The sequence below is a fragment of the Salvelinus fontinalis genome, chromosome 2 (genome assembly GCF_029448725.1).
Source record: "Salvelinus fontinalis isolate EN_2023a chromosome 2, ASM2944872v1, whole genome shotgun sequence".
In the NCBI taxonomy this organism is placed as follows: domain Eukaryota; kingdom Metazoa; phylum Chordata; class Actinopteri; order Salmoniformes; family Salmonidae; genus Salvelinus; species Salvelinus fontinalis.
This window is the reverse complement of record NC_074666.1, coordinates 55,011,949-55,039,924: the sequence shown is the minus strand read 5'-3', so window position 1 is coordinate 55,039,924 and position 27,976 is coordinate 55,011,949. Positions and strand designations below refer to the sequence as shown.

Below are 27,976 nucleotides of genomic sequence, written 5' to 3'. Positions count from 1 at the left end.
CACAAGATGGAAAGGAAGACCCAGAGTTACCTATGCTGCAGAGGATACGTTTGTTAGAGTTAACTTCACCTCAGATTGCAGCCCAAATAAATGCTTCACAGAGTTCAAGAAACAGATACATCTCAACATCAACTGTTCAGAGGAGACTGCGTGAATCGAATGCATGGTTGAATTGCTGCAAAGAAACCACTACTAAAGGACACCAATAAGAAGAGACTTGCTTGGGCCAAGAAACAGGAGCAATGGACATTAGATCAGTGGAAATCTATCCTTTGGTCTGGGGTCCAAATTGGAGATTTTTGGTTCCAACCGCCGTGTCTTTGTGAGATGCAGAGTAGGTGAACGGATCTCCGCTTGTGTAGTTCCCACTGAACCATGGAGGATGAAGTGTTATGGTGTGTGGATGGTGACACTAGCAATGATTTATTTAGAATTCAAAGCACACTTAATCAGCATGGCTACCGCAGCATTCTGCATCCCATCTGGTTTGTGCTTAGTGGGACTATCATTTGTTATTCAACAGGACAATGACCCAAAACACACCTCCAGGCTGTGTAAGGGCGATTTGACCGAGGAGAGTGATGGAGTGCTGCATCAGATGACCTGGCCTCCTACGATCACCCGACCTCAACCCAATTGAGATGGTTTAGGATGAGTTGGACCGCAGAGTGAGGGAAAAGCAGCCAACAAGTTCTCAGCAAATGTGGGAACTGTTGAAAAGCATTCCTCATGAAAACGCCGTTAAGGCAAAGGGTGGCTGCTTTGAAGCGCAAATATATTTGGATTTGTTTAACACATTTGGTTACTACATGATTTCATATGTGTTATTTCATAGTTTTAGTGTGTGTGTGAGAGAGGCGCGAGCACCAAACAGGCAGACAGATGGGCAATATTGCTGGAAATTAGTTGGCAGATATTGATACATGGTGGCTAACCAGGGGTAGAATAATGTCCATGTGGCTTTGATTGGATAGTACATTTTACATTTAGTAATTTAGCAGACGCTCTTATCCAGAGCACCTTACAATTGTGAAAGCGTACATTTTCATACTGGTCCCCCTTGGGAATCGAACCCACAACCCTGGTGTTGCAAGCGCCATGCTCTACCAAGTGAGCCACACGGGACTGCAGTTGCCAGAAGCTTTGTTTATCACAGTTTGCATGCAACACGTGAAAAAATGCATGTACTCTCAGAATGAATTGGCAAGCAACTCATAGGTGGGCTGCGATCTACCTGTTGGAGACCCTGCACCAAACCTGGTTTTCCCAAACTCTGACCTGGGGCCTCTCCTGGGTGCATGTTTTTGCCCTCGCACTGCACAGCTTTTTCGAATAACCGACTCGTCAAGCTTTGGTTATTTGAATCAGCTGTGCAGTGCTAGTGCAAAACCCAAAATGTGCAGCCAGGGGGGCCCCCCAAGACCCGGGTTTGGGAAACCCTGCACGAGACGGATGTGTATTGGTTGGTCTACACACGCAACCAATAAACCTAACAGATCATGTTGAATATCATTAGTGGTGCTACTCTGATATTGATCATGTTGTGTTTCTCTCCTCCGTTAAGGTCGTCTCCAGCTGGAGGCTGATCGCCATGCCCAGAACATGAAGGCTCGTGACTCCCAGGTGAGAGTCCTGGCAGCCTATCTGGAGATGGAAGGCTACGACCGGTCCCCCTTCAATGACAGACAGCTGCAGAGCTTCAACCGCCAGGTCAAAGAGAGACTCGACCAGGAGACTGAGGCCGCCAACCAGGTCATGGTAAGAGAAAGTCCCGTCCACACAAAGTTTGGAAAGATGCAGCTTTGTTCCATTGATCATGTTTTAACGGTCAGGAAACGGGACCCTAAACTGACTCCTGGCCCTTTTCATGTTGTGTAACTTTGTTCTTCCAAGCCATTCATCTGTATTGCAAACTGTTCCAGAGGGATATACAAGAGAAGGAGGCCATGAAGCAGCAGAGCATCGATGAGATACGAGACAAAAAGACTGGTCTGGAGAGGACCATGGAGCTGAAGAAAGACCTGCAGGTTAAGAAGCAGCAGGAGCTGAGGAACGTCAAGTCTGACCTGCATAGACTGGAGGGCTCCTCCTCCCGGCTGCAGGAACTGGAGACCGAGCTCACCAAAGCGGTAGGCGCACAACACATTGTCTGCGATTTTATCTGTGAATGTGTTGTTTATCCTCTAGATAAAGTTTTGGAGTGTTCACTAGATGTGGTTTACGCCTGGGTTTAAATGTGTGTCCCCGTAGATTGTTTTCTTAGACAACCGAAGGAACATCCAGAGCTGCAAACAACTACATGTTATAGTAGTAAATAGTAGTAGTTGGGGAAACTGAAGTGCATGATATTCCTGTGTGTATATCTGTGGCGTCTCTCTGCAGGAGCGTGAGCTGGAGAGCGCGGTGCAGAGCTCCAATGTGGATGGGCTGAAGGCCGAGGTGCTGGAGCTCCAGAAGGACAAAACTGAGCTGGACAGCACACAGCGCCGGCTGGACCGTGAAATGGAGACCCTTAACACACACACCACCACACGCACACAGATGGACATGCTCAAGAAGGATAAGGTAGTGTCAGCTCAGAACAAGAATTAAAGATACCGGCATATGCTAAATGACATTGACAATCTTTTAAGCTGTATAATCTACACAATTGAGATGTGAGAAATGTGGTGAGCCCTGTTCAGGTCTGCGTTGTTGATTTTAACTATATATATATATATATATATTCAGTATAAACACAACTACCTGAGTATACAAGATGTACGCTTCGTTGTTTAGTTTGTGGCCCAAACCTGACCCATGACAAGGAACAAGAGGTGACTCTCAACCTGGCCAATGGTAACATGAGCCTGTGGGACTCTCTTCTTCCCTCAGACAGATAAAGAAGATCAGGTGAGGAAGATCAAGTCGAGGCACAATGAGGATCTGGTGTCCCTGCTGGGTCACTTCCCTAAGAAGAGGGAGCTGGAGGACTGGATCCACGCCAAGTCCAAAGAGATCAACTCCACCAGGGAAAAACTGGCCAAGCTCAAGTGAGTGCTTCTGTCAAACACGGCCAAATGAATACAGTATCTGCTCTGTGTTCGTGTTGTTACAGTAAGAAGTTGCTGAGGTCTATGTGATTCTGTGCTGGCAGTAAGGAGCTGGCGTCGGGGGAGCAGAATAAAAGCCACATCACAGCAGAGATCAGGAGGAAGGAGCAGCAGCTGGCCAGCTATGAGGAGAAGATGTTCAACGTGTGTGGCAGTCAGGACTTCCAGCAGGACCTGGGCAAGCTGCAGGACGAGCTGGAGAAGACCTCCAAGCAGAGAGGTAACTAACAGGCCCACGAGTTGGATATGAGGTTTAATTTATACCAGGGGTATTGTAGCTTTTTGTGATTAAATGTATCCCCGTACTGTGAGGTGTTTGTTGCCGGCCATGGATATATATATATACACAGTACCAGTCAAAAGTTTGTGTACACCTACTCATTCAAATATTTTTCTTTGTTTTCTATTTTCTACATTGTAGAATAATAGTGAAGACATCAAAACTATGAAATAACACATGGAATCATGTAGTAACCAAGAAAGTTAAACAAATCAAAATATATTTGATATTCTTCAAAGTAGCCACCTTTTGCCTTGATGACAGCTTTGCACACTCTTGGCATTCTCTCAACCAGCTTCATGAGGAATGCTTTTCCAAAAGTCTTGAAGGAGTTCCTACATAAGCTGTGTACTTATTGGCTGCTTTTCCTTTACTCTGCGATCCAACTCATCCCAAACCATCGCAATTGGGTTGAGGTCGGGGGATTGTGGAGGCTAGGTCATCTGATGCAGCACTCCATCACTTTCCTTGGTCAAATAGCCTGGAGGTGTATTTTGGGTCATTGTGCTGTTGAATAACAGTTGATAGTCCCACTAAGCGCAAACCAGATGGGATGGCGTATCGCTGCAGAATGCTGTGGGTGCCAGGCTGGTTAAGTGTGCCTTGAATTCTAAATAAATCACTGACAGTGTCACAAGCAAAGCACCCCAACGCCATCACACCACCACCTCCATGCTTCACGGTGGGAACCACACGAGGAGATCATCTGTTCACCTACTCTGCGTCTGAAAAACACAGCGCTTGGAACCAAAAATCTCCAATTTGTACTCATCAGACGAAAAGACAGATTTGCATCGGTCTGATGTCCATTGCTCATGTTTCTTGGCCAAAGCAAGTCTCTTCTTATTATTGGTGTCCTTTAGTAGTGGTTTCTTTGCAGCAATTTGACCACGAAGAACTGATTCACGCAGTCTCCTCTGAACAGTTGATATTGAGATGTCTGTTACTTGAACTCTGTGACGCATTTATTTCGGCTGCAATGTGAGGTGCAGTGAACTCTAACTTATCCTCTGCAGCAGAGGTAACTCGATCTTCTTTTTCTGTTTCATCATAGTGCTTGATGGTTTTTGAGACTACACTTGAAGAGACTCTCAGAGTTCTTTAAATTTTCCGCATTGACTGACCTTCATGTCTTAAAGTAATGGACTGTCATTTCTCTTTGCTTTTTGAGCTGTTCTTGCCATAATAGGGACTTGATCTTTTACCAAAGAAGGCTATCTTCTGTATACCACCCCTACCTTGTCACAACACAACTGATTGGCTCAAATGAAGGAAAGAAATTCCACAATTTAACTTTTAACAAGGCACACCTGTTAATTGAAATGCATTACAGGTGCACCTCATGAAGCTGGTTGAGAGAATGCCAAGAGTGCAAAGCTGTAATCAAGGCAAAGAGTGGCTACTTTGAAGAATCTCAAATGTTAAATCAAAATATATTTTATAATTTTTTGGGGGTTACTACATGGTTCCATTTGTTATTTCCTAGTTTTGAGGTCTTCACTATTATTCTACAATTTAGAAAATAGTTTATTTTTAAACAAGAAAACCCTTGGAATGAGTAGGTTTGTTCAAACTTTTGCCTGGTACTGTATATTTTCTGATCTGTTTTAAATAATGTCAGATATTATGAACCATGTCTGTGTGTGTGTGTGCGCTCAGCCATGCTGGCGGGGGCCACAGCCGTGTACACTCAGTTCATCAGTCAGCTGACAGAGGAGGGCGAGCCCTGTTGCCCCGTGTGCCAGCGCATCTTCCCCTCGGAGGCTGAGCTCCAGGACGTCATCAACGACATGCAGTCCAAGCTGCGCCTGGTCCCCGACAAGCTGAAGAACACCGAGCAGGACCTGAAGAGGAAGGAGAGGAGGAAGGACGACATGATGGCTCTCAAACCTGTCAGGTTAGAATGAATCGGGGAGTACTAGCTGCTTGTGCGTTTTCATTGTAGACGATAGGCTTTTGGATTAGGTTGCAATTCTTCCACTAGATGGTAGTGGATGCCCGTACAATGCAGAGGCACACATCTTGATCAGGCAGCCGCTGCACATAACCTGTGAGAGAGGATCATGTTCTGGTACTTAATAATAGATGAATGTGAAAGTAAAAAACATATGTCATTTTGTATGGCTTGCTGCTGTTTGACTGGGGCAGAAAAAATATCACTCAAAACTGTTGTAAATGTCCCATTATCTTAACCCTTTCTCCACCTAAGCCATATGCTACTCTTGTCTCAGTTGATCCACATGTGTAGCTGACCCAGGCCCTGTTCTGTGCTGTGGTAACCACCAGGCAGTCTATTGCTGAGCTGCAGGAGAAGGAGCTTCCTGAGCTGAGGAACCGGCTGCAGAACGTGAACCGGGACATTGAGAGGCTGAAGGGGGATGTGGAGGAGCAGGAGACCCTGCTGTCCACTCTGATGTCAGAGGAGGACACAGCCAAGGCCTGCCTGCAGGACATCTCCCTCATGGACAGATACCAGGTCAGACCACATAATGATTAACATAACACGGCCTGTGTGGTCTTCATTCCTAATGTGAAAGTCACCATATAGAGATGTCAATGTTTTTCTCTGTTTCTTTTAGGGATGGGCTAGGTTATTCGAATATCCAAACGGTCGTAGTATTCGATTTCTTGCGAGTATTCTTAAAAAAAATAAAAAAATAAAATGATATGCAGTGCATTCGGAAAGTATTCAGAAGCCTTTACTTTTTCCACATTTTGTTACGTTACATCCTTATTCTATAATGGATTAAATACAAAAATGTTTTGTCAAAGCGAAAACATTTTTTTTTTTTTTTTGTATAAAAAAAAATTAAAGATTTTTTGTTTTTCCAGACCCTTTGCTATGAGACTCGAAATTGAACTCAGGCGCATCCTGTTTCTATTGATCATCCTTGAGATGTTTCTACAACTTGATTGAAGTCCACTGGTGGTAAATTCAATTGATTTGTAAAGGCACACACCTGCCTATAAGGTCACACAGTTGTCAGAGCAAAAAACCAAGCCATGAGGTTGAAGGAATTGTCCGTAGAGCTCAGAGACAGGATTGTGTTGAGGCACTGATCTGGGGAAGGGTACCAAAACATTTCTGCAGCATTGAAGGTCCCCAAGAACACAGTGGCCTACATTTTTCTTAAATGGAAAAAGTTTGGAACCACCAAGACTCTTCCTAGAGCTGGCCGCCCGGCCAAACTGCGCAATCAGGGGAGAAGGGCCTTGGTCAGGGAGGTGACCAAGAACCTGATGGTCACTCTGACAGAGCTCCAGAGTTCCTCTGTGGAGATGGGAAAACCTTCCAGAAGGACAACCATCTCTGCCGCACTCCACTGATCAGGCCTTTATGGTAGAATGGCCAGACAGAAGCCACTCCTCAGTAAAAGACACATGACAGGCCGCTTGGAGTTTGCGAAAAGGCACCTAAAGGACTCTCAGACCATGAGAAACAAGATTCTCTCGTCAGATGAAACCAAGATTGAACTCTTTGGCCTGAAAGCCAAGTGTCATGTCTGGAGGAAACCTGGCACCATCCCTACAGTGAAGCATGGTGGCAGCATCATGCTGTGTGGATGGTTCGAGGGAAAGATGAACAGAGCAAAGTGCAGAGAGCTATTGATGAAAACCTGGTCAGGACCTCAGACTGGGGTGAAGGGTCACCTTCCAACAGGACAACGACCCTAAGCACACAGCCAAGACAACACAGGAGTGGCTTCAGGACAATTCTCTGAATGTCCTTGAGTGGCCTAGCCAGAGTCCGGACTTGAACCCGATCGAACATCTCTGGAGAGACCTGAAAATAGCTGTGCAGCGAGGCTCCCCATCCATCCTGACTGAGCTTGAGAGGATCTGCAGATAAGAATGGGAAAAACTCCCCAAATACAGGTGTGCCAAGATTGTAGCGTCATACCAAAGAAGACTCGAGGATGTAATTGCTGTCAAAGGTGCTTCAACAACAGTACTGAGTAAAGGGTCTGAATGCTTATGTAAATGGCATATGGTAGTAGGTGTCATGTGTACCAGTTTGAGTGTGTCAAGAACTGCAACGCTGCTGGGTTTTTCCACACAATTGTCCCGTGTGTATCAGTTATGGTCCACCACCCAGTCATCTTGACACAACTGTGGAAGGCTTTAGACACATAGTCCATGCCCCAACAAATTGAGGCTGTTCAGAGGTTCATAGGGGGTGCAACTCAATATTAGGATATATTATTTTTGTACACTTAGTGTATACATTGCCTAATTTTCAGTTTGACAACAAAGCAAATTATATAAGAATTTTAGTTTAAAAAAAATGTGCTTATAAAATCCACTAACTGACGAACGTTGGTTAAATTATTTGGAATTCCATTTGTGAGCCCAACGCGCTGTTTCTTTACAGAGAAATCAAATAATTCACAAGATTAATCAACTCAAGAACTATGTGAGACTCTGGGCTGAAAGGAGTTGTAGTTTTTATTAAGCAAATATTCAACCTAGTTCAGAGCAGAAATGTGGTAATTGACTGCAATGCCCGGAATCTGTTACGCCTGTTTTTTCCTGCTCAGTTGGAGATAGTTCATGAAAGAATGCCTTATCATCTTTGATGAACTAGGAAAAGGATTTTGTTAGACAGCTCTGCAGCTAGCCTAGTGAAATAGAATGACTAAAGACAGAACAGTGTGGGAAGTAGAGGGACGTTATCTGGCTGCTACTGCTTGAGCGTAGATGAGATGATGACTTAATAAGTAATATACAACATTTAAGAGAAAAAAAAATCATAGTAATTTCCTATTTTTCTATTGTCTACCCATGTGGGCCTGACAGAGACAAAGGAATATTTTCAATGTTTTGGCAACTGAATGTAGGGCTGGGTGATATGGCCAAAATATGATATCACAGTATTTCAAGGGGTCTCTCTCTATTCTGATTGGTTGACATTTAATTGAATGGTATAAAACAAAATTCTGCCTTCATCAATTTCTGCATTTCCTGCACTCATTTGAGGTCATTTCCACACTGCCTCGTAGGGCTGAAAGATATGGGGAAAGAATCTAGGCCTTATTTTTAACCAAATGTTGCAATTGCCATTTAGATCTAAACACTTGGGTGAACTGTTGGAATTATGGAAAAATAATGATTATTCTAATTCTATAGTTAGAAGATAACAGTGGTCCGGCCTCTCAAGTGGCGCAGGGGACTAAGGCACTGTATCGCAGTGCTAGAGGCGTCACTACAGACCCGGATTTGATCCCAGGCGGTGTCGCAGCCTGCCACGACCGGGAGACCCATTGGGATGCGCACAATTGGACCAGCGTCGTCCGGGTTAGGGTAGGGTTTGCCCGGCCAGGATGTCCTTGTCTCATCGCACTCTAGCAACTCCTTGTGGCGGGCCAGGCGCATGCACGCTGACTTCGGTCGGCAGGTGTACGGTGTTTCCTCCGACATATTGGTGCGGCTGGCTTCCGGGTTAAGCGAGCAGTGTGTCAAGAAGCAGTGCGGCTTGGCAGGGTTGTGTTTTGGAGGACGCATGGCTCTCGACCTTCGCCTCTCCCGAATCCGTACAGGAGTTGCAGTGATGGTACAAGACTTTAACTACCAATTGGATACCACGAAATTGGGGAGAAAAGGGCAACAAAAAAAATATGAATATCACAGTGGGCACTTTGAATACAGTGTTTGACATTACAACGAATGAAAATGCCAGGGAGAATTTGTTGTGACAGGGTAGGAACCAAAGTGTTGGTCAGAGTTTCCTAGGGGATCCTTTAATCTTTGGCTATGTAAAAAAAAATAAAAAAATCTTAGCTACTTCATGTTCAGGCTTCGACTGGCTTCCAGGGCTCCCGAGTGGCGCAGCGGTCTAAGGCACTGGATCTCAATGCAAGAGGCATCACCACAGTCCCTGGTTTGAATCCAGGCTGAATCACATCCCGGCCATGATTGGGAGTCCCATAGGGCGGCACACAATTGACCAAGTGTCGTCGTGGTTTGGCCGGGGGAGGCCATCATTGTAAATAAGAATTTGTTCTTAACTGGCTTGCCTAGTTATATTTTTTATTTTTATAATTCCTTTTTGATATTGATATTGTTGCACAAACATGCTGATTTAGGCCTACACAATCATTGTATCAGGCTGCATAGCTAGCTATGTTTAGTCTGACTCAGTACATTTATTAGCTTGCTAGCTAGTTAGCCAGCTTGCTAGCTACACTTGTGGATTTATATTAAGATGCAAAGTGGAAACCGCATTGTAGTCATCAACATTGTTGCATGTGGTGCATTGACCACGCAGACTGAAAGCAAGCGTCTCGTGGTCGAGCAACAACAAATGCGCTCCTTGAGTGCCAGGGGGCGGGGCTTGGTTTGTGTGGAAATCGGCGTGGAGAGAGATGACTCAAGTAGCGGAGTAAGCTATAAAAATAGACGTTACACAGCGTATCACATTAAACAAACCAAACATTCGAATATCGTTATAGAAGGTAAAGCAAAAACCCAAACCTGTCCGTGCATCAATACCGTTATATAGTAAAATACAGTATACTACCCAGTCCTTATTGGATGTTCACTATTTTTGGCTTTGGAATTTCCATTTAAAAAGCTCTAAGATAATTGTCATTATTTCATAATACATTTCATGTAAAACAAGAAATGTAACTTCAATCGAAAACCATGTATTGTTTTTATAACTGAAACCGAACCGCCCTAGAAAAGCACTAATTGCTCAGCACTACTGCATATTGCACCTTTAACAATGAAAAGGCTTTGTATAAAATAAAATAAATCGGTGACATTGCTATATAGCCTACAAGGATAGACCCATTTACATTTGACATTTTAATAAAATAACAGTTTTATGACCATTTTTATGAGTGCATCCCATTTAAAAAATGAAAGACGTACTGCTAACTTAGCTGCCTACTGTAGCTAGCTAGCTTCTTCACATCAATCTGATGTGGTCAAGACAAGGCACTACCAGATGGTATGATACATAACCTATGGCAGCAACAACTTGTTCTAACTAGCGCGAGTCGTTTTGGCTACTTCATCTTCCTCTGTCTCCATTCATGCAACACACACACCTGCTCCTCTCCCGCCGCTCACCCACCATTCTGCAGAAACAAGCAGCGCACCGGCTCTCTCCCGAGTCGCGCAAGCAAGTCCCCATTTTAAGTTTCCCCAAAAAGTTATAATACATCTTTGAAACGCATGTATTTCGACTATCTGGATATCTGGGGGGGGGGGGGGCAATTCAAATAGTGAAATAATTTCAAAATGCCATCCCTAGTTTCTTTCTATGCATCTCTCTTTACCCTCCTTCATTCCATCCTTGACTGTTGTGGTAACCTCCTCTGTCTGTGTGTGTCCTTGGTCTCCAGCTGGACCTGAAGGATGTGGAGAGGAAGATAGCCCAGCAAGCTGCCAAGCTGCAGGGAGTGGACCTGAGCCGCACCATTCAGCAGGTCAACCAGGAGAAACAGGAGACCCAGCACCGCCTGGACACAAGTACGACCTGCCTGGGGCTAATGTTACACTGGGGCCTCCTCAGCAAGACCTGTTGAGCAACTGTAAAATGCCAGACTGGAAGTTGGATTTCCTTATAGTTTATCTACTTTAGCTGTTAGTGAAGGGAATTGTTGTTCCTTCATGTACATATTACATCTATGATGACATTCCATAGCCTATAGATCAATTCAGTGTAGGTGAAGCGGACATCAGTCGGTCAAGGTCACGTGATGAAGTAGCCCCTCGTGCAATCTTCAAAACCAGTGTCTGCCCTCGGCCCAAGAGGGAATTTCTTCTTGGTCTAAGACTTCGGCAATGGTCGAACAAGTACGAAATTGTCATACTTGAGTAAACGTAAAGATACCTTAATAGAAAATGGAAAATACTAGAAATAGAAAAATACTATTTGAGTTATAAAAGTATTTGGTTTTAAATATATATCAAAAGTAAATATAATTGCTTAAGTTTCAAAAGTAAAAGTATAAATCATTTCAAATTTCTTATAATAAGCAAACCAGACTCCACCATTTTCTTAATTTTTTTAATTTACCGATAGCCAAGGGCACACTCCAACACTCAGACACAATTTTCAAATTAAGCATGTGTGTTTAGTGAGTCCACCAGATCAGAGGCAGTAGGGATGACCAGGGATGTTCTCTTGAAGTGTGTGAAATGAACCATTTTCCTGTCCTGCTAAGCATAAAAAATGTAAGGAGTGCTTTTGGAGTGTCAGGGAAATGTAAGGAGTGTCAGGGAAATGTATGGATTAAAAAGTACATGATTTTCTTTAGGAATGTAGTGAAGTAAAAGTATAAGTTGTAAAAAAAAATATATATATATAAATAGTAAAGTACAGATACCCCCAAAAAACTACTTAAGCAGTACTTTCTAGTATTTTGACTTAAGTATTTTACACCACTGAACTTTGGTTGTTCCCGCAGGAGACCAGGGTTCATATCCCGCGTGTTACATTGGCGCCCAATGTGGGGTGGTCTGTCGTGGGGAAGGAGTTCAAATGGGGGTGAATGTAGCTGTCGTGAGTCGCCTGTTAACTTCAAAGCCTCTTGGTCTAAGACGTTGGTTGCTCACGTGGGAAACAACGGGTTCATATCCTGTGTGTTACATATTATGATATACCTATCTATTCCACCCTTATACTGTATTACTATGAATTCCAATGTTATTTGATTCATTGCAGTGTCCAGCAAGATGGAGCTGAAGCGTAAACTGATCCAGGACCAGCAGGAGCAGATCCAGAGCCTGAAGAGCAGCATGAACGAGACCCGGGCGGAGAAACTGCAGATCTCCAGTAACATGCAGAAGCAGCAGCAGCTGGAGGAGCAGTGTGTGGAGTTCACCACTGAGATTCAGGCTCTGCACAGAGAGATCAAGGTAAAACTCCACTCAGAGTTTCCTCACAGGTCACTGCTATCTGGAATCCTACTAAAACCTCAGTGTTGGTAGAACTGTCTAGCAGCAGGTGGTTTGACGGTTATAACATGTTTTCTTCTGTATTGGCTGTGATGTTTTGTAGTCTTGGTAATAAGATAAGGTCATGGTGTATAGCTTTATCAGTGTATCAAGGTTGTCTCCTCCTCCCTGTGTTGTGTTCAGGAAGCTAAGGAGCAGGTGTCCCCTCTGGCCACCACCTTGGAGAAGCTGCAGCAGGAGAGGCTGGATTTGATGGAGCGCAGGAAGCAGAGGCAGGAGGAGGGACAGGAGAAGGTACCACCAACTCTTTCTCTTTTGTATTATTTAACAGTCCCAACATTTCTTGTTAATACTTTCAAAGTGCTAATGGAGGACTGCATATTAAGTCTGAAAACAGTGTTCCTCCATTCACTAGAGGACTTCATGTCTATCGCCTACTAACCTCGTCCCCAGGCTATTGCGCATATAAGCCTGGTACATCAACGATTCAAAGTTGGTCATAGTGAGTGTGACCATAGTGAACAAAGTATGTAATTTCATTTGAGTGAAATCGCACAGCTGCGAGGCATGCCGCTGTACTTGTGGTGTGCTCGCGTATGGGGAGGGTTAGGGGGGAGGTGTTGTGGGAGACGATAGGCATTGGTTTAATCTACCAACCAATGTGGCAGGAATTTTTCCCGGTATTTCTCTATTGGCTAACAAAGGCCAAGTTTGACGTGTTGGTCCACCAGACTCTTCGCACATTTGTGCGGAAGTGTCTGGGAACAGGTTTAATTGCATACCATGTCTCAATCATGCCAAGATTGTTATTATTTATTTCAAAATAGCACTTCTAACCACCTGTTAATTCCCTTCATCCCAGATAAATAGCATCAAAGACAAAGTTAAAAGCATGGCCGCCTATGAAAGAGAGATTACCAGATACACAGAAGAGGGCAAGGATGATTACAAAGAGGTAAACATTGGTTCTGTTCTGTTCCTCATCCTGTCATAAGCATTGTCTCAAACTCTTTTGACACATTTGTTGTTTCTATTGAAGCAAAAAGAGGGGGAGCTCCAAGAGACCAACACTCAGGTCCATGAGGCAGAGAAGCAACGGGAGAAGATTAACAAAGACAGTGGAAACATCAGGCAGGACATAGACACTCAGAAGGTGAGCTCAGGTGGCATGTCTATTTTCCCTAATTATGTCTCTCTCCTTTTGCTCCCCCATTCAGTAAGTTACTAGTGTGCTTTTATGAAGGAACAAAGAAAAGTGGTATGTTGGGTGAAATATGTGAACATGAGATCTGGGTGACCGTGTGATATCATTGAAGGTCCAAGAGCGTTGGCTGCAGGACAACCTGACGTTGAGGAAGCGCATCGAGGAGCTGAAGGACGTGACCAAGAAACGAGAGGCTGTGGCGAAGGATATGGGGAACATGCAGGTCCTGCAGCTACGCAAGTAAGAACGCCTCCTTGACCATGCTCACCTGGGAGTGGTCCCAAAACGCAACATGTTTAAACCCACCTATGCTTCTGATGCTAATCAGTGCCTCCCAGGTTCCATAAGATAATATGAAATTGATTGTATTATACCTGCCTGAATTTTGAACTAATAATCAGATGCTGGAATTTGGAATATGTCTTAAAAGATTCCATGTTGGTGGTGTCGGTTCATATGACCTTCACCTTCTGGGTGGAGATGCAACCCTTGTAGGACTCCTGTTACAAAGTGACCCATCTGAAATACCTCCAGAATATACCCTAGGCCAACACAAGGCTGTAAGTGTGCCTCAAGGCTTTAAGTGTGCCTTCTTCCCTGGTTACTAGTGAGCATAGGGAGTCAGAGAGGTGGTGGTGTCAGCTCATACAACCTTTTAACACAGTATCTCTTTTGGGACACTAGTCCCTTTTAGAGGTTGACCGATGAATCGGAATGGCCGGTTAATTAAGGCCGATTGCAAGTTTTCATAACAATCGGTGATCAGCATTTTTGGACACCAATTATGGCCGTTTACATTGCACTCCACGAGGAGACTGCGTGTCAGGCTTGACTACCTGTTAAGCGAGTGCAGCAAGGAGCCACGGTAAGTTGCCAGCTAGCATTAAACTTATCTTATAAAAAAGAACTATCAATCTTAACATAATCACTAGTTAACTACACATGGTTGATGATATTACTAGTTTATCTAGCTTGTCCTGCGTTGCATATAATCGATGCGGTTCCTGTTAATTTATCATCGAATCACAGCCTACTTCGCCGAACGAGTGATGATTTAACAAGCGCATTCACGACAAAAAGCACTGTCGTTGCACCAATGTGTACCTAACCATAAACATCAATGCCTTTCGTAAAATCAATACAAAAGTGTATATTTTTAAACCTGCATATTTAGTTAATGTTGCCTACTAATATGAATTTCTTTTAACTAGGGAAATTGTGTCACTTCACTTGCGTTCTGTGCAAGCAGAGTCAGGGTATATGCAGCAGTTTGGGCTGGGTGGCTCGTTTCAAACTGTGTGAAGACCATTTATTCCTAACAAAGACGGTAATTTATTTGCCAGAATTGTACATAATTATGACATAACATTGAATGTTGTGCAATGTAACAGCACTATTTAAACTTAGGAATGCCACCCGTTAGGTAAAATATGTAACGGTTCCGTATTTCACTGAAATGATTGTTTCCAGATTTGACCATATTAATGACCTAAGGCTCGTATTTCTGTGTGTTATTATATTATAATTAACTCTATGATTTGGTATTTGATAGAGCGGTCTGACTGAGCGGTGGTAGGCAGCAGCATGCTCGTAAGCATTCATTCAAACAGCACTTTCATGCATTTGCCAGCAGCTCTTCACTGTGCTTCAAGCATTGCGCTGTTTATGACTTCAAGCCATTCAACTCCCGAGATTAGGCTGGCAATACTATAGTGCCTATAAGAACATCCAATAGTCAAAGGTATATGAAATACAAATGGTATAGAGAGAAATAGTCCTATAATTCCTAGAATAACTACAGCCTAAAAATTCTTAGCTGGGAATATTGAAGACTCATGTTAAAAGGAATCACCAGCTTTCTCATGTTCTGAGCATGGAACTTAAACATTTGCTTTTTTACATGGCAAATATTGCACTTTTACTTTCTTGTCCAACACTTTGTTTTTGCATTATTTAATCCAAATTGAACATTTCATTATTTATTTGACACTAATTTGATTTTATTGATGTATTACATTAAGTTAAAATTTGTCGTTATCACAAATATATAAATATTGGCCTATTAATCTGTATCGGCTTTTTTGGTCCTCCAATAATCGGTATCGTATCGGCGTTGAAAAATCATCATCGGTCGACCTCCAGTCCCTTTTATCACTATAACATGAAATGTGTGAGTAGTATCTCTCTGAGTCCTCTGTCCCTCTCCCCTGGTTCTCAGTGAGCGCAGGGAGTCTGAGCAGCGCGTGGACGACCTGAAGAAGAACCGCAGCGTAGCACTGGGTCGACAGAAGGGCTTCGAGGAGGAGATCATCCGCTTCCGCAAGGAGCTCCGCGAGGACCAGTACGGCAAGGCTGACGAACGCTTCCGGGACAGGATGATCGTCATGAGGACCACAGAGCTGGCCAACAAGGACCTTGACATCTACTACAAGGCCCTGGACCAGTGAGTTGTTGACGGGGATGAGTGGGGAGAAGGGTGGTTCGGTGGTGGTGATAGGTCCATTTCCATTAAGACTCATGGTTGTAGACGCAGTCATGTGTGTTTGACTTACAGGGTGTGTAACCATACCAGTTCCTCAACAAGACAAAGGATTAGCCATTTAGTCTGATCATATACAGTACCAGTTAAAAGTTTGGACACACCTACTACATTGTAGAATAATAGTGAAGACCTCAAAACTATGAAATAACATATATGGAATCACGTTGTAACCAAAAAATTGTTAAACAAATCAAAATATAGTTTAGATTCTTCAAAGTAGCCACCCTTTGTCTTGATAACAGCTTTGCACACTCTTGGCATTCTCTCAACCAACTTCACCTGGAATGCTTTTCCAACAATCTTGAAGTTTCCACATATACTGAGCACTTGTTGGCTGCTTTTCCTTCACTCTGCGGTCCAACTCATACCAAACCTTCGCAATTGGGTTGAGGTAGGGTAGGGTGGATGCCAGGTCATCTGATTCAGCACTCCATCACTCTCCTTAGTCAAATAGCCCTTACACAGCCTGGAGATGTGTTGGGTTATTGTCCTGTTGAAAAACAAATTATAGTCCCACTAAGCGCAAACCAGATGGGATGGCGTATCGCTGCAGAATGCTGTGGTAGCCATGCAGGTTAAGTGTGTCTTGAATTCTAAATAAATCACAGACCGTGTCACAATCAAGCACACCCACACATCACACCACCTCCTCCATGCTTCACAGTGGGAACTACACATGCGGAGATCCGTTCACCTACTCTGCATCTCACAAAGGACAGATTTCCATCGGTCTAATGTCCATTGCTTGTGTTTCTTGGCCCAAGGATGTCTTCTTATTATTGGTGTCCTTTAGTAGTGGTTTCTTTGCAACAATTCAACCATTCACTCAGTTTCCTCTGAACAGTTGATGTTGAGATGTCTGTTACTTGAACTTTGACTATTTATTTGGGCTGCAATCTGATGTGCAGTTAACTCTAACATATTGGCTGCAGCAGAGGTAACTCAGGGTCTTTCTTTCCTGTGGCGGTGTATGTTTTGTTTGATAAAGTTCATATTTATATAAAAAAATCTGAGTTTACATTGGCGCGTTACATTCACTAGTTCCAAAAACATCCAGTGATTTTGCAATAGCCACATCGTTTCAACAGAAATACTCATCATAAATGTAGATGATAATACAAGTTATACTCATGGAATTATAGATATACCTCTCCTTAATGCAACCGCTGTGTCAGATTTCAAAAACTTTACGGAAAAAGCAAACCATGCAATAATCTGAGACGGAGAACAATAGTCAAATTAGCCGCCATGTTGGAGTCAACAGAAACCAGAAATTACATGATAAATATTACCTTTGATGATCTTCATCAGAATGCACTCCTAGGAATCCCAGGTCCACAATAAATGCTTGATTTGTTCGATAATGTCCGTTATTTATGTCCAATTAGCTACTTTGGTTAGCGCATTTGGTAAACAATTCCAAAGTCACGAAGCTCGTTCACTAAAACCTGACAATGTCCAAAAGTTCAGTAACGGTCAGTAGAAACATGTCAAACGATGTATTGAATCAATCTTTAGAATGTTGTTAACATACATCTTGAATAACGTTCCAATCGGAGAATTACATTGACTTCAGATGAGCGATGGAACGGAGCTCGCTCTCATGTGAACACGTGTGGTCAAAGAATGGTCACCTCATGGCAGTGGTGACAAATTCTACTCTCATTCGGCTCCCCTTCAGAGTAGAGTCATCAAAGTTCTACAGACTGTTGACATCTAGTGGACGCCGTAGGAAGTGAATACTCATTCATATCTCGCTGTGATTTCAATGGGATCTTGGTTGAAACTCAAACAGCCTCAGAGAACAGCCTTCCACTTCCTGTTTGGATTTTTTCTCAGGTTTTTGCCTGCCATATGAGTTCTGTTATACTCACAGACATAATTCAAACCGTTTTAGAAACTCCAGAGTGTTTTCTATCCAATACTAATAATATGCATATATTAGTAACTGGGACTGAGGAGCAGGCCGTTTACTCTGGGCACCTTTCATCCAAGCTACTCAATACTGCCCCTGCAGCCATAAGAAGTTAATTTGTGGAATTTCTTTCCTTCTTAACAAGGCACACCTGTTAATTGAAATGCATTCCAGGTGACTACCTCATGAAGCTGGTTTAGAGAATGCCAAGAGTGTGCAAAACTGTAGAAAAGGCAAAGGGTGGCTACTTTGAAGAATCACAAATATAATTTCATTTGTTTAACACTTCTTTTTTGGTTACTACATGATTCGATATGTGTACAATGTAGAAAATAGTTGTAAAAAAAAAATATATATATATATATATATATATATATATATATATATATATATATATATATATATATATATATATATATATATATATATATATATATATATATATATAGAAAAATCCTGGAATGAGTAGGTGTGTCCAACACTTGGTGACCACTCTTAAAATCCGATAAAGGAAAAGAAAGGGGAACTGCTGTGCGTAATGCTCCTGTTATCAATAGTTTAGGTGTCGATGCCAGGATGTGTGACACTAATCAGGACTCAATAGTCATGCTTATGTGGGCGAATTATCCTACCACAAAATGTACAGAATATTTTTTGATGTGAAGTGAGTCATTACATGAAACTGTTTCTCTGCCCTTCGCTTCAAGATAATACTTGAGTTTACAAGTTTTCACTCTTGGATTGTGCAACTGCAACAATACATAGCAACGGGTAATTAGCCTAGAGGAAAGTCTTTGTCCTCATGCCTGGAGGGAAGCCAAAGTAATTCCGCTACCCAATGGTGGTAAAGCAGCCTTTACTGGTTCTAACAGCAGACCTATAAGCTTGCTGCCAGCTCTTAGCAAGCTGTTTGAAAAACTTGTTTCACCAAAATACAATGATATTTCTCTGTAAACAAATTAACAACATATTTTCAGCATGCTTATAGAGGGCACTCAACATGTACTGCACTGACACAAGTGACTGATGATTGGTTGAAAGAAATTGATAATAAGATTGTGGGAGCTGTACTGTTAGATTTCAGTGCGGCCTTTGATGTTATTGACCATAACATGTTGTTGAAAAAACTATGTGCTATGGCTGTTCAACCTCTGCCATATTGTGGATTGAGCTATCTATCTAATAGAACTCAAAGGGTTTTCTTTAATGGAAGCGTCTCTACATGTTTGACATTAAAGTGTGGTGTACTGCAGGGCAGCGCTCTAGGCCCTATACTCTTTTCTATTTTTACAAATGACCTGCCACTGGCATTAAACAAAGCATGTGTGTCCATGTATGCTGATGATTCAACCAAATACGCATCAGCTGCCACAGCTAATGAAGTCACTGAAACCCTTAAAGAGTTCCTGTCTGTTTTGGAATGGGTGGCCAGTAATAAACTGGACCTGAACATCTCTAAAACTAAGAGCATTGTATTTGGTATAAATCATTCCTTAAGTGCTAGACCTCAGATGAATCTGGTAATGAATGGTGTGGCTGTTGAACAAGTTGAGACTAAATTAATTGGCGTTACCTTAGATTGACAGTTTACAATGTCAAATCATATAGATTCAATGGTTGCAAAGATGGGGAGAGGTCTAGCCATAATAGAGATTCTCTGCTTTTCTTGACACCACGCTCCAAAAAGCAAGTTCTGCAGGCTCTAGTTTTGTATACTCTTGATTATTGTCCAGTGCTGCAAGGAAAGACCTAGTTAAGCTGCAGCTGGCCCAGAACAGAGCGGCAAGTTTTGCTCTTAATTGTAATCAAAGGGCTGATATAAATACTATGCATGCCGGTCTCTCTTGGCTTGAGGAGAGACCAACTGCATCACTTATTTTTATAAGAAACGTGAATGTGTTGAGAATCCAATTGTTTGCATAGTCAACTTACACACAGCTCTGACACACACCTATCCCACCAGACTTGTCACCAGGGGTCTTTTCATAGTCCCCAAATCCAGAACAAATTCAAGGAAACGTACAGTATTATTTAGAGCCCTTATTGCATGGAACTTCCATCTCATTGCTCAAATAAACAGCTAACCTGGTTTCAGAAAACAGATGAAGCAACGCCTCTCCCCTGTTTGACCTAGATAGTTCGTATATGCATTGATATGTAGGCTGTGTGCCTTTAAAAAAAATGTATGTAGTTTTGTACTTGAGCTGTTCTTGTCTAATGATGTTCTGTATTATGTCATTCTGTGTTATGTTTTGTGTGGACCCCAGGAAGAGTAGCTGCTGCTTTTGCAACAGCTAATTGGGATCTTAATAAAATACCAAATACATATCTGCACAATGACAGTAATACGGTGCATTTGGAAAGTATTCAGACCCCTTGACTTTATCCACATTTTGTTACGTTACAGCCGTCTTCTAAAATGGATTAAATTGTTTTTTCCTCCCTAATCAATCTACACACAATACCTCAGACTGACATAGCAAAAAATCGTTTTTTAGGAATTGTTACACATTTATATAAAAAGAAAAAAGGATGTCACATTTACTCAGTACTTTGTTGAAGCACCATTTGGAAGCGATTACAGCCTCAAGTTTTTTGGGGGTATAACGCTACAAGCTTGGCAAATCTGTATTTGGGGAGTTTCTCCCATTCTTCTCTGCGGATCCGCTCAAGCTCTGTCAGGTTGGATGCACAGCTATTTTCAGGTCTCTGGAGATGTTCGATCGGGTTCAAGTCCAAGCTCTGGCTGGGCCACTCAAGAACATTCAGAGACTCGAAGCCACTACTGTGTTGTCTTGGCTGTGTGCTTATTGGTGGTGAATCTTCGCCCCAGTCTGAGGTGCTGAGTGCTCTGGAGCAGGTTTTCATCAAGGATCTCTCTGTACTTTGCTTCGTTCATCTTTCCCTCGATCCTGACTAGTCTCCCAGTCCCTGCCGCTGAAAAACATCCCCACAGCATGATGCTGCCACCACGATGCTTCACCATATGGATGGTGCCAGGTTTCCTCTAGACATGACTCTTTGCATTCAGGCCAAAGAGTTCAGTCTTGGTTTTATCAGACCAGAGAATCTTGTATTTCATTGTCTGAGAGTCTTTTAGGTGCCTTTTGGTGAACTCCAAGCAGGCTGTCATGTGCTTTTTACTGAGTGGCTTCTTCCTGGCCACTCTACCATAAAGGCCTGATTTGGTAGAGTGCTGCAGAGATGGTTGTTCTTTTGGAAGGTTTTCCCATCTCTGCAGAGGAACTTTGGAGCTCTGTCATAGTGACCATCGGGTTCTTGGTTACCTTGTTCAATCATTTCAAGGATGGTCAGTGGAAACAGGATGCACCTGAGCTCAATTTCGAGTCTCATAACAAAGGGTCTGAATACTTCTGTAAATAAGGTATTTCTGTTCTTTTTTTTGTAAATGTGCAAAAATTTAGAAAAAACTGTTTTTGCTTTGTCATTATGGGGTATTGTGTGTGTGGATGGGGAGGGGGGATGTATTTAATACATTTTCGAATAAAGGTTGTAACGTAACAAAATTTGGAAAAGGGGGTGGCAACTGAAAACTTTCCCGAATACACAGTACAAGTACCTTGCATATATTAACATTCTATTGCCGTATCAATGGTAGACAAAATGAGTCTTGAGAGGAAGTGACAGCTCAACTCTCTCACTGAGATATCATCTTTGTTGGCTTAGTGCCATCAACAGGCAGGCCAACAGCGCAGCGGTGGTAGGGATGATCAGCTCTCTGGTTCTTATCATGTATCCCATGCAGAGCATACAGTAGAGCCCATGCAATCAGTGTGAGTCAACAATGTGAGTTTGCATTTAGTTGGAAGTGAATGAATGCCATTGTCTTTTGTCCATGATACCATTTAAAAATATATACACACTACCGTTCAAAGGTTTGGGGTCACTTAGACATTTCATTGTTTTTGAAAGAAATCCAATTTTTGTCCATAAAAATAACATCAATTTGAGCAGAAATACAGTGTAGACATTGTTAATGTTGTAAATGACTATTGTAGCTTGAAACGGCTGATTGTTAATTTTATGGAATATCTACAGAGGCCCATTATCAGCAACTATCACTCCTGTGTTTCAATGGCACGTTGTGTTAGCTAATCCAAGTTTATCATTTTAAAATGCTACTTGATCATTAGAAAACCCTTTTGCAATTATGTTAGCACAGCTGAAAACTGTTGTCCTGATTTAAAGAAGCAATAAAACTGGCCTTTAGACTAGTTGAGTATCTGGAGCATCAGCAATTAAGGATTTTCCATGTGAGAAATTTACAAGAAACTGAAGATCTCGTACAACGTTGTGTACTACTCCCTTCACAGAACAGCGCAAACTGGCTCTAACCAGAATAGAAAGAGGAGTGGGAGACCCCTGTGCACAACTGAGCAAGAGTACAAGTCTAGTTTGAGAAACCGATGCCTCAACTGGCAGCTTCATTAAATAGTACCCGCAAAACACCAGTCTCAACGTCAACAGTGAAGAGGCGACTCCGGGAAGCTGGCCTAGGCAGAGTTCCTCTGTCCAGTGTCTGTGTTCTTTTGCCCATCTTTTCTTTTTATTGGCCAGTCTGAGATATGGCTTTTTCTTTGTAACTCTGCCTAGAAGGCCAGTATCCCAGAGGCGCCTCTTCACTTTTGACGTTGAGACTGGAGAAGTCATTGACTAACCTTAGCTAGCCATTTTCTTGTTTGGCCAATTGAACATGAAAAGTAATAGATTGATATGAAGGAGCTCTTGTCCCATTATGTTACCTAAAACAAACCCAATGATCTTCTCATGGTGATGGTAATCACAGCTTTCTAAGAAATTCATAACTTACAGATATGGTCACATCCTGTAGATTTAATTTAGTACGCAGAATAATAGTGTCTTTCTGGCCATACCAAATGTCGAAGGGAATTCAAGAGAAACAATAAAGCCTGGTAATCTTTTTTTTATTTGCACCCATCTAGAACTGGGTGATACGGACAATAATCCATATCTTTATAAATTGACAATTGTCACAAACTATAAATAGAACGATACGTTTAAAATGTATATTCACAACAGTTACTATTTTATAATGGCTTTAAATCTACTACTACCACTTTGACATTTGTAGCTTTAAATGTCCTGTTGGCAGTCACCCATATTGGCAGACTTATTTCATTTCAAACTTCAAATTGTTCTAGTATAGGCTACTCATCGTAAATAACTGTCAGTGAAATGTCCTCTAAGTGGTCGGTGTCTATGATTTACGGTTCATTTGCCCAGCTCTACACCCACCCAGTCTTAAAATCTTTATCCCCTCTTAATCTTTATTTGAAGTTTTGCTATCACTTACTGGTAGGCCTATGTCTAATCCTGTTGAAAGGCATCAATGCCAATGGCATCTTATCCAGAGTTTTGCCCATTTTCAGTTGTACCCACTGTCTTCTACAGAACCATAATGAAGTTTCACAGTATGAAGATGGAGGAGATCAACAAAATCATCCGGGACCTCTGGCGCAGCACATACCGAGGACAAGGTCTCTGAGCGAGTGTGATTTTAGTTTAAGTGCTCAACTGAAATCATGTGCCTGCGTGGAATATATATTTCATAATGTTATAACTTCAATAAAAGTATCAAATTTATCTCCAACCCCCATCCATCTTGTTTCACTTTAGCAGGATGTAGCAGTATGCTGTTTAACAGGACTGCCCAATAGCAATTGTAACTAACCTGATTGAGTTTGTTAACCAACTAGTTTTTATAATCAGGTGTGCTAGATTAGGGGTGAAAACCTAAAGAGCGGTAGCTCTCTGGGAACGGTTGGGCAGCCCTGCTGCATAATGACCACGCTTTGCGGCTGTGTTGTCACCCCATACTGTATCAATTAGTCATGTGATTTATCGATTTAAGTCTAAATGTTCTTCCTCGCTTGCTCTTCTCCAGACATTGAGTATGTGGAGATCCGCTCTGATGTGGATGAGAATTCTTCAGGGGCGGGAGTGAAGAGGAGGACCTATAACTACCGTGTGGTAATGGTGAAGGGAGACACGGCGCTGGACATGAGGGGTCGCTGCAGTGCCGGCCAGAAGGTGCAGTGCTGGATGCTTTACCTGCTTCCTGTAGCTCATCAGATAAGAGAGGGCATTATCCCCTTATGGATATAGGAGTGGCAGTGTGTTGGTAAATTTGATGACGTGTCGGTGTGCATGTATGTTTAGGTCCTGGCCTCCCTCATCATCCGTCTGGCTCTGGCTGAGACCTTCTGTCTGAACTGTGGCATCCTGGCCCTGGACGAGCCCACAACCAACCTAGACAGGGAGAACATCGAGTCCCTCGCACACGCCCTCGTAGAGTGAGTCCATTTGTCCAATAGCCTGCTACATCTGAATGGCAACATTTCCCTTGCTTGGAGCAAAGTTATGCACTCCAAGGAAAGGTGAACTACAGTGAGCTCAAAGTATTGGGACAGTGACACGTTTTTTGATTTGGCTCTGTACTCCAGCACTTTGGATTTAAATTATATAATGACTGCGGTTACAGTACAGACCGTCAGCTTTCATTTGAGGATATTTTCATTCATATCGGGTGAACGGTTTAGAAATTACAGCAACTTTTTGTACATAGTCGTCGTCCCCCCCCCCCCATTTTAGGGAATGAAGGTATTAGGACAAGTTCACTTCCATATTCCTAGCACACAATGTGACTCTACAAACTTGTTGGATGCATTTGCTGTTTATGTTTCAGATTATTTTGTACCCAATAGAAATTAATGGTAAAATAAAACATTGTCGTTTTGCGGTCACTTTTTTTTTTTTTTTTTACTTTATTTAACTAGGCAAGTCAGTTAACTGGGTTAACTGCCTTGTTCAGGGGCAGAATGACCGATTTTCACCTTGTCAGCTCGGGGATTCGATCTTGCAACCTTTCGGTTACTAGTCCCAGGTAGCCTTATTGTGAATAAGAATAGAATATGTTTCTAAACACTTCTACTTTTAATGTGGATGCTACCATGATTATGGATTGTCCAGAATGAGTCATAAATAATGATGAGTGAGAAAGTTAGATTCACAAATATCATATGCCTAGGACATGCTGACCTCTCACCATTACAATAAGGGGGAGGTTAGCATTTTTTTTGGGGGGGGGGGGTGATATTTATGCCTCCAACTTTCTCACTCCTCATTATTCACTGTTCATTCAGGATTGTCTGTAATCATGGTAGCATCCACATGAATGTAGAAGCATTTAGAAACATATTCTCTTATTTACAATAAAATTGACTCCAAAATGACACATTATTTACCATTAATTTCTATTGGGCACAAAATAGTCTCAAACACAAGCAGAAAATGCATCCAAGCTTGATGTAGTCATTGCGCGCTATGAATAAAGGACTTAACTTTTGACTACTTTAATACACATGTAAGTGAATGTGGCCCAATACTTTTGGTCCCCTAAAATGGCAGGACTATGTACAAAAAGTGCTGTCATTTCTAAATGGTTTACCCGATAAGGATGAAAATACCCTCAAATTAAATCTGACAGTCTGCACTTTAACTTACGTCATTATATAATTTCAAAACAAAATATTTGTCACTGTCCCAATACTTTTAGAGCTCACTGTATCTTCATGTAGAAACATTATGGGATTCTTTCAAAATGCCAGATTTCAGCTGTATAGTTCAGCATAGGACACGCACATGAATTCTAGTTGTCATCTAATTTTGCTGGGCCAAGTCCTTTGCAATCTGGAAACGTATCACCCCAGCAATTTTTTTTATCATCTCATCTACCGCTCTCCCAAACCTAACCCAGGGTTTCTAACTGAACTGTCTGATCCAAACCTAACCCAGGGTTTCTAACTGAACTGTCTGATCCAAACCTAACCCAGGGTTTCTAACTGAACTGTCTGATCCAAACCTAACCCAGGGTTTCTAACTGAACTCATCACCGGTGTGCTCCTCCTTGGTGCTGTTGGGGGACTTCAACATACATGTTGACTCTGGCAATGACAGTTTTGCCACTGAATCCCTTGTTATGCTTGACTCCCTTGGCTTTACCCAGCTTATTGACTTTGCACACATAATCGTGGTCACACGCTAGACCTGGTATAGCCCATCGGTATTACCATAGACAACCTGACTGGTTCAGACATTGGGCTCTCTGACCACAAAAGTAATATCTATTGATGTATCTAATATCTATTCCCTCCCCCTCTCTGCAGTTAGCGTACTGTCTTTTCATCATCTCAAATCCAGTCTAGTCTTTGGGGCTCTACCAGCCCTTATATCCAGCCCGCTGGAAGATGCAGTGTGTCTGTATAATGACTCTTGCTACACCTCTCATTGACTTGGCCCTCCTAAAGACCAGAGTAGTTTCATTCTAGCGCTCGGCCCCCTCGTACACTGAACTGCGCTCAATGAAAATGGCTGGGCTGCACCTTGAGCGGCAATCCAGGGTGTCTCTGCTAACTATCCATGCCCAAAATGTATGACCACGGCGGAGGTTAAAAACCCCAGATTCCAGCTGCATACTTCAATATAGGACACGCACATGAGTTCTAATATATTTGGTTAGAAACCATCCAGTGTTCAGCTCATTTACCTGAACACAGGCGATCATAAAAATGTTCATCCACCCCAGTATAAATACATTTGAAGGCAAGTACATGTTAGTTCAGCAGATTCCTTTTTAGGGTGGTTACGGCTGAGAGGATGAAGGATTTCTTTAGGCTGTTTTTGCTTGCCAGTGGCACCTTTTTAGTCTTCTACCTGACGGCAGATTTTGGAAGGATTCGTGCAGTGGGTGTTGTCATTGAAGAAAAGTAAGTTAATAATATAGGAATACTATTGTACAAATATTTTGACACGACTTTTCTCTGCTCAGAATCATCAAGAGCCGCTCGCGCCAGCGCAACTTCCAGCTGCTCATCATCACCCACGACGAGGACTTTGTGGAGCTCCTGGGGCGCTCCAACTACGTGGAACACTTCTACCGTATCAGGAAGAACATGGACCAGTGCTCTGAGATCACCAAGTGCAGCGTCTCCTCCCTCACCTCCTACCTGCACTAAGTGTCACAGACACCATCCAAAGACTTGATTGATACTAGTCTGTCAAGGCCATGATTTGTTATAATAGGCACATGCCACTTACAAATGTTATTTTAAAAAATTTATATAATGCCTTAGTTGACTCGAGAGGAAAAAAACTGCACTACAGTACTGTATTCCAGTTGGCGTTGGGATCTGTGCCTAAAGAAGACCCTAGTAGTTTCTGTTCACTTCCTTTGATTTAGGAGGGGTTTCTGTTGTTTGACAGGATGAAGTTAATTGGTAGATAAGACCTTGAGGCCCCGTCGTTGATTACCACTTTTATCCGGTATTCGGCGAAACGCCTCTGGTCTTGGTGACGCTTGCTAATCAACCACATCTCAATCAAGATATTCATAATGTGTCTCAAACTGTATATTTGAGTCTGCATCAGCTGACGCTGCAATAAAATGTGTGGGGGGAAATATCCTGGGTCCTGTGTATAAATAATCTGTTCACTGAGTAGTCCTCACATTTGGCTTTAAATTGTTACCTGCTGGCACTTAAACTTCTCTGAAGTACAAGGACTTCTTTAGTACTACTTAGCTTTGGCAAATCAACCCAACCAAAGATGAAGACGGCGATCTTTCTCCTCTCTGTTGCAATGGTGCTATTTGACTCTGGAACTCTGCCTGCCAACGCTGCAGCGCACCGGCAGCATAGAAATCAGGATTCCAATTTAGAGACAATTATTAGCATGGCTGGACAATACACACACACTCTGCCAGAGGTAAGAACTGATCAAAAAGCTACAACTGAAACTTTGGGTTAGCTTATTGACAATGGCAAAGAGTGCTTATATTCTATAGGATTCTGCATTACTGTTTTGTCATTTTAAAAGTGTGCAACAAACATCTCACAATTGTCTAACTTTTACTCTAGGAACTTCTGGAAACATTACTCCTAGATGTTACACATTTGACTGAGACCACCACAAAATGCAAGGTGATGTGATTAAATGT

General features: G+C 42.4%; 1 protein-coding gene across 2 annotated transcripts in view; it reads left to right on the top strand.

Moving 5' to 3' along the window:
* rad50 (RAD50 homolog, double strand break repair protein) overlaps window positions 1–27,441 on the top strand; it is a 40,549-nt gene extending 13,108 nt beyond the window's left edge. For both annotated transcript variants that reach the window (XM_055878890.1, XM_055878899.1), the window contains exons 9-26: window positions 1,565–1,758; window positions 1,923–2,129; window positions 2,383–2,565; window positions 2,875–3,032; window positions 3,137–3,312; window positions 5,032–5,269; window positions 5,659–5,848; window positions 10,722–10,848; window positions 12,047–12,240; window positions 12,463–12,573; window positions 13,142–13,234; window positions 13,319–13,432; window positions 13,596–13,723; window positions 15,702–15,926; window positions 23,374–23,459; window positions 23,867–24,012; window positions 24,142–24,275; window positions 26,810–27,441. In XM_055878890.1, the coding sequence (XP_055734865.1) occupies window positions 1,565–1,758; window positions 1,923–2,129; window positions 2,383–2,565; window positions 2,875–3,032; window positions 3,137–3,312; window positions 5,032–5,269; window positions 5,659–5,848; window positions 10,722–10,848; window positions 12,047–12,240; window positions 12,463–12,573; window positions 13,142–13,234; window positions 13,319–13,432; window positions 13,596–13,723; window positions 15,702–15,926; window positions 23,374–23,459; window positions 23,867–24,012; window positions 24,142–24,275; window positions 26,810–26,996 (2,891 nt within the window). In that variant the 3' untranslated portion in view covers window positions 26,997–27,441. The remainder of the gene's footprint in view (window positions 1–1,564; window positions 1,759–1,922; window positions 2,130–2,382; window positions 2,566–2,874; window positions 3,033–3,136; window positions 3,313–5,031; window positions 5,270–5,658; window positions 5,849–10,721; window positions 10,849–12,046; window positions 12,241–12,462; window positions 12,574–13,141; window positions 13,235–13,318; window positions 13,433–13,595; window positions 13,724–15,701; window positions 15,927–23,373; window positions 23,460–23,866; window positions 24,013–24,141; window positions 24,276–26,809) is intronic.
* Window positions 27,442–27,976: the final 535 nt, after the last annotated feature.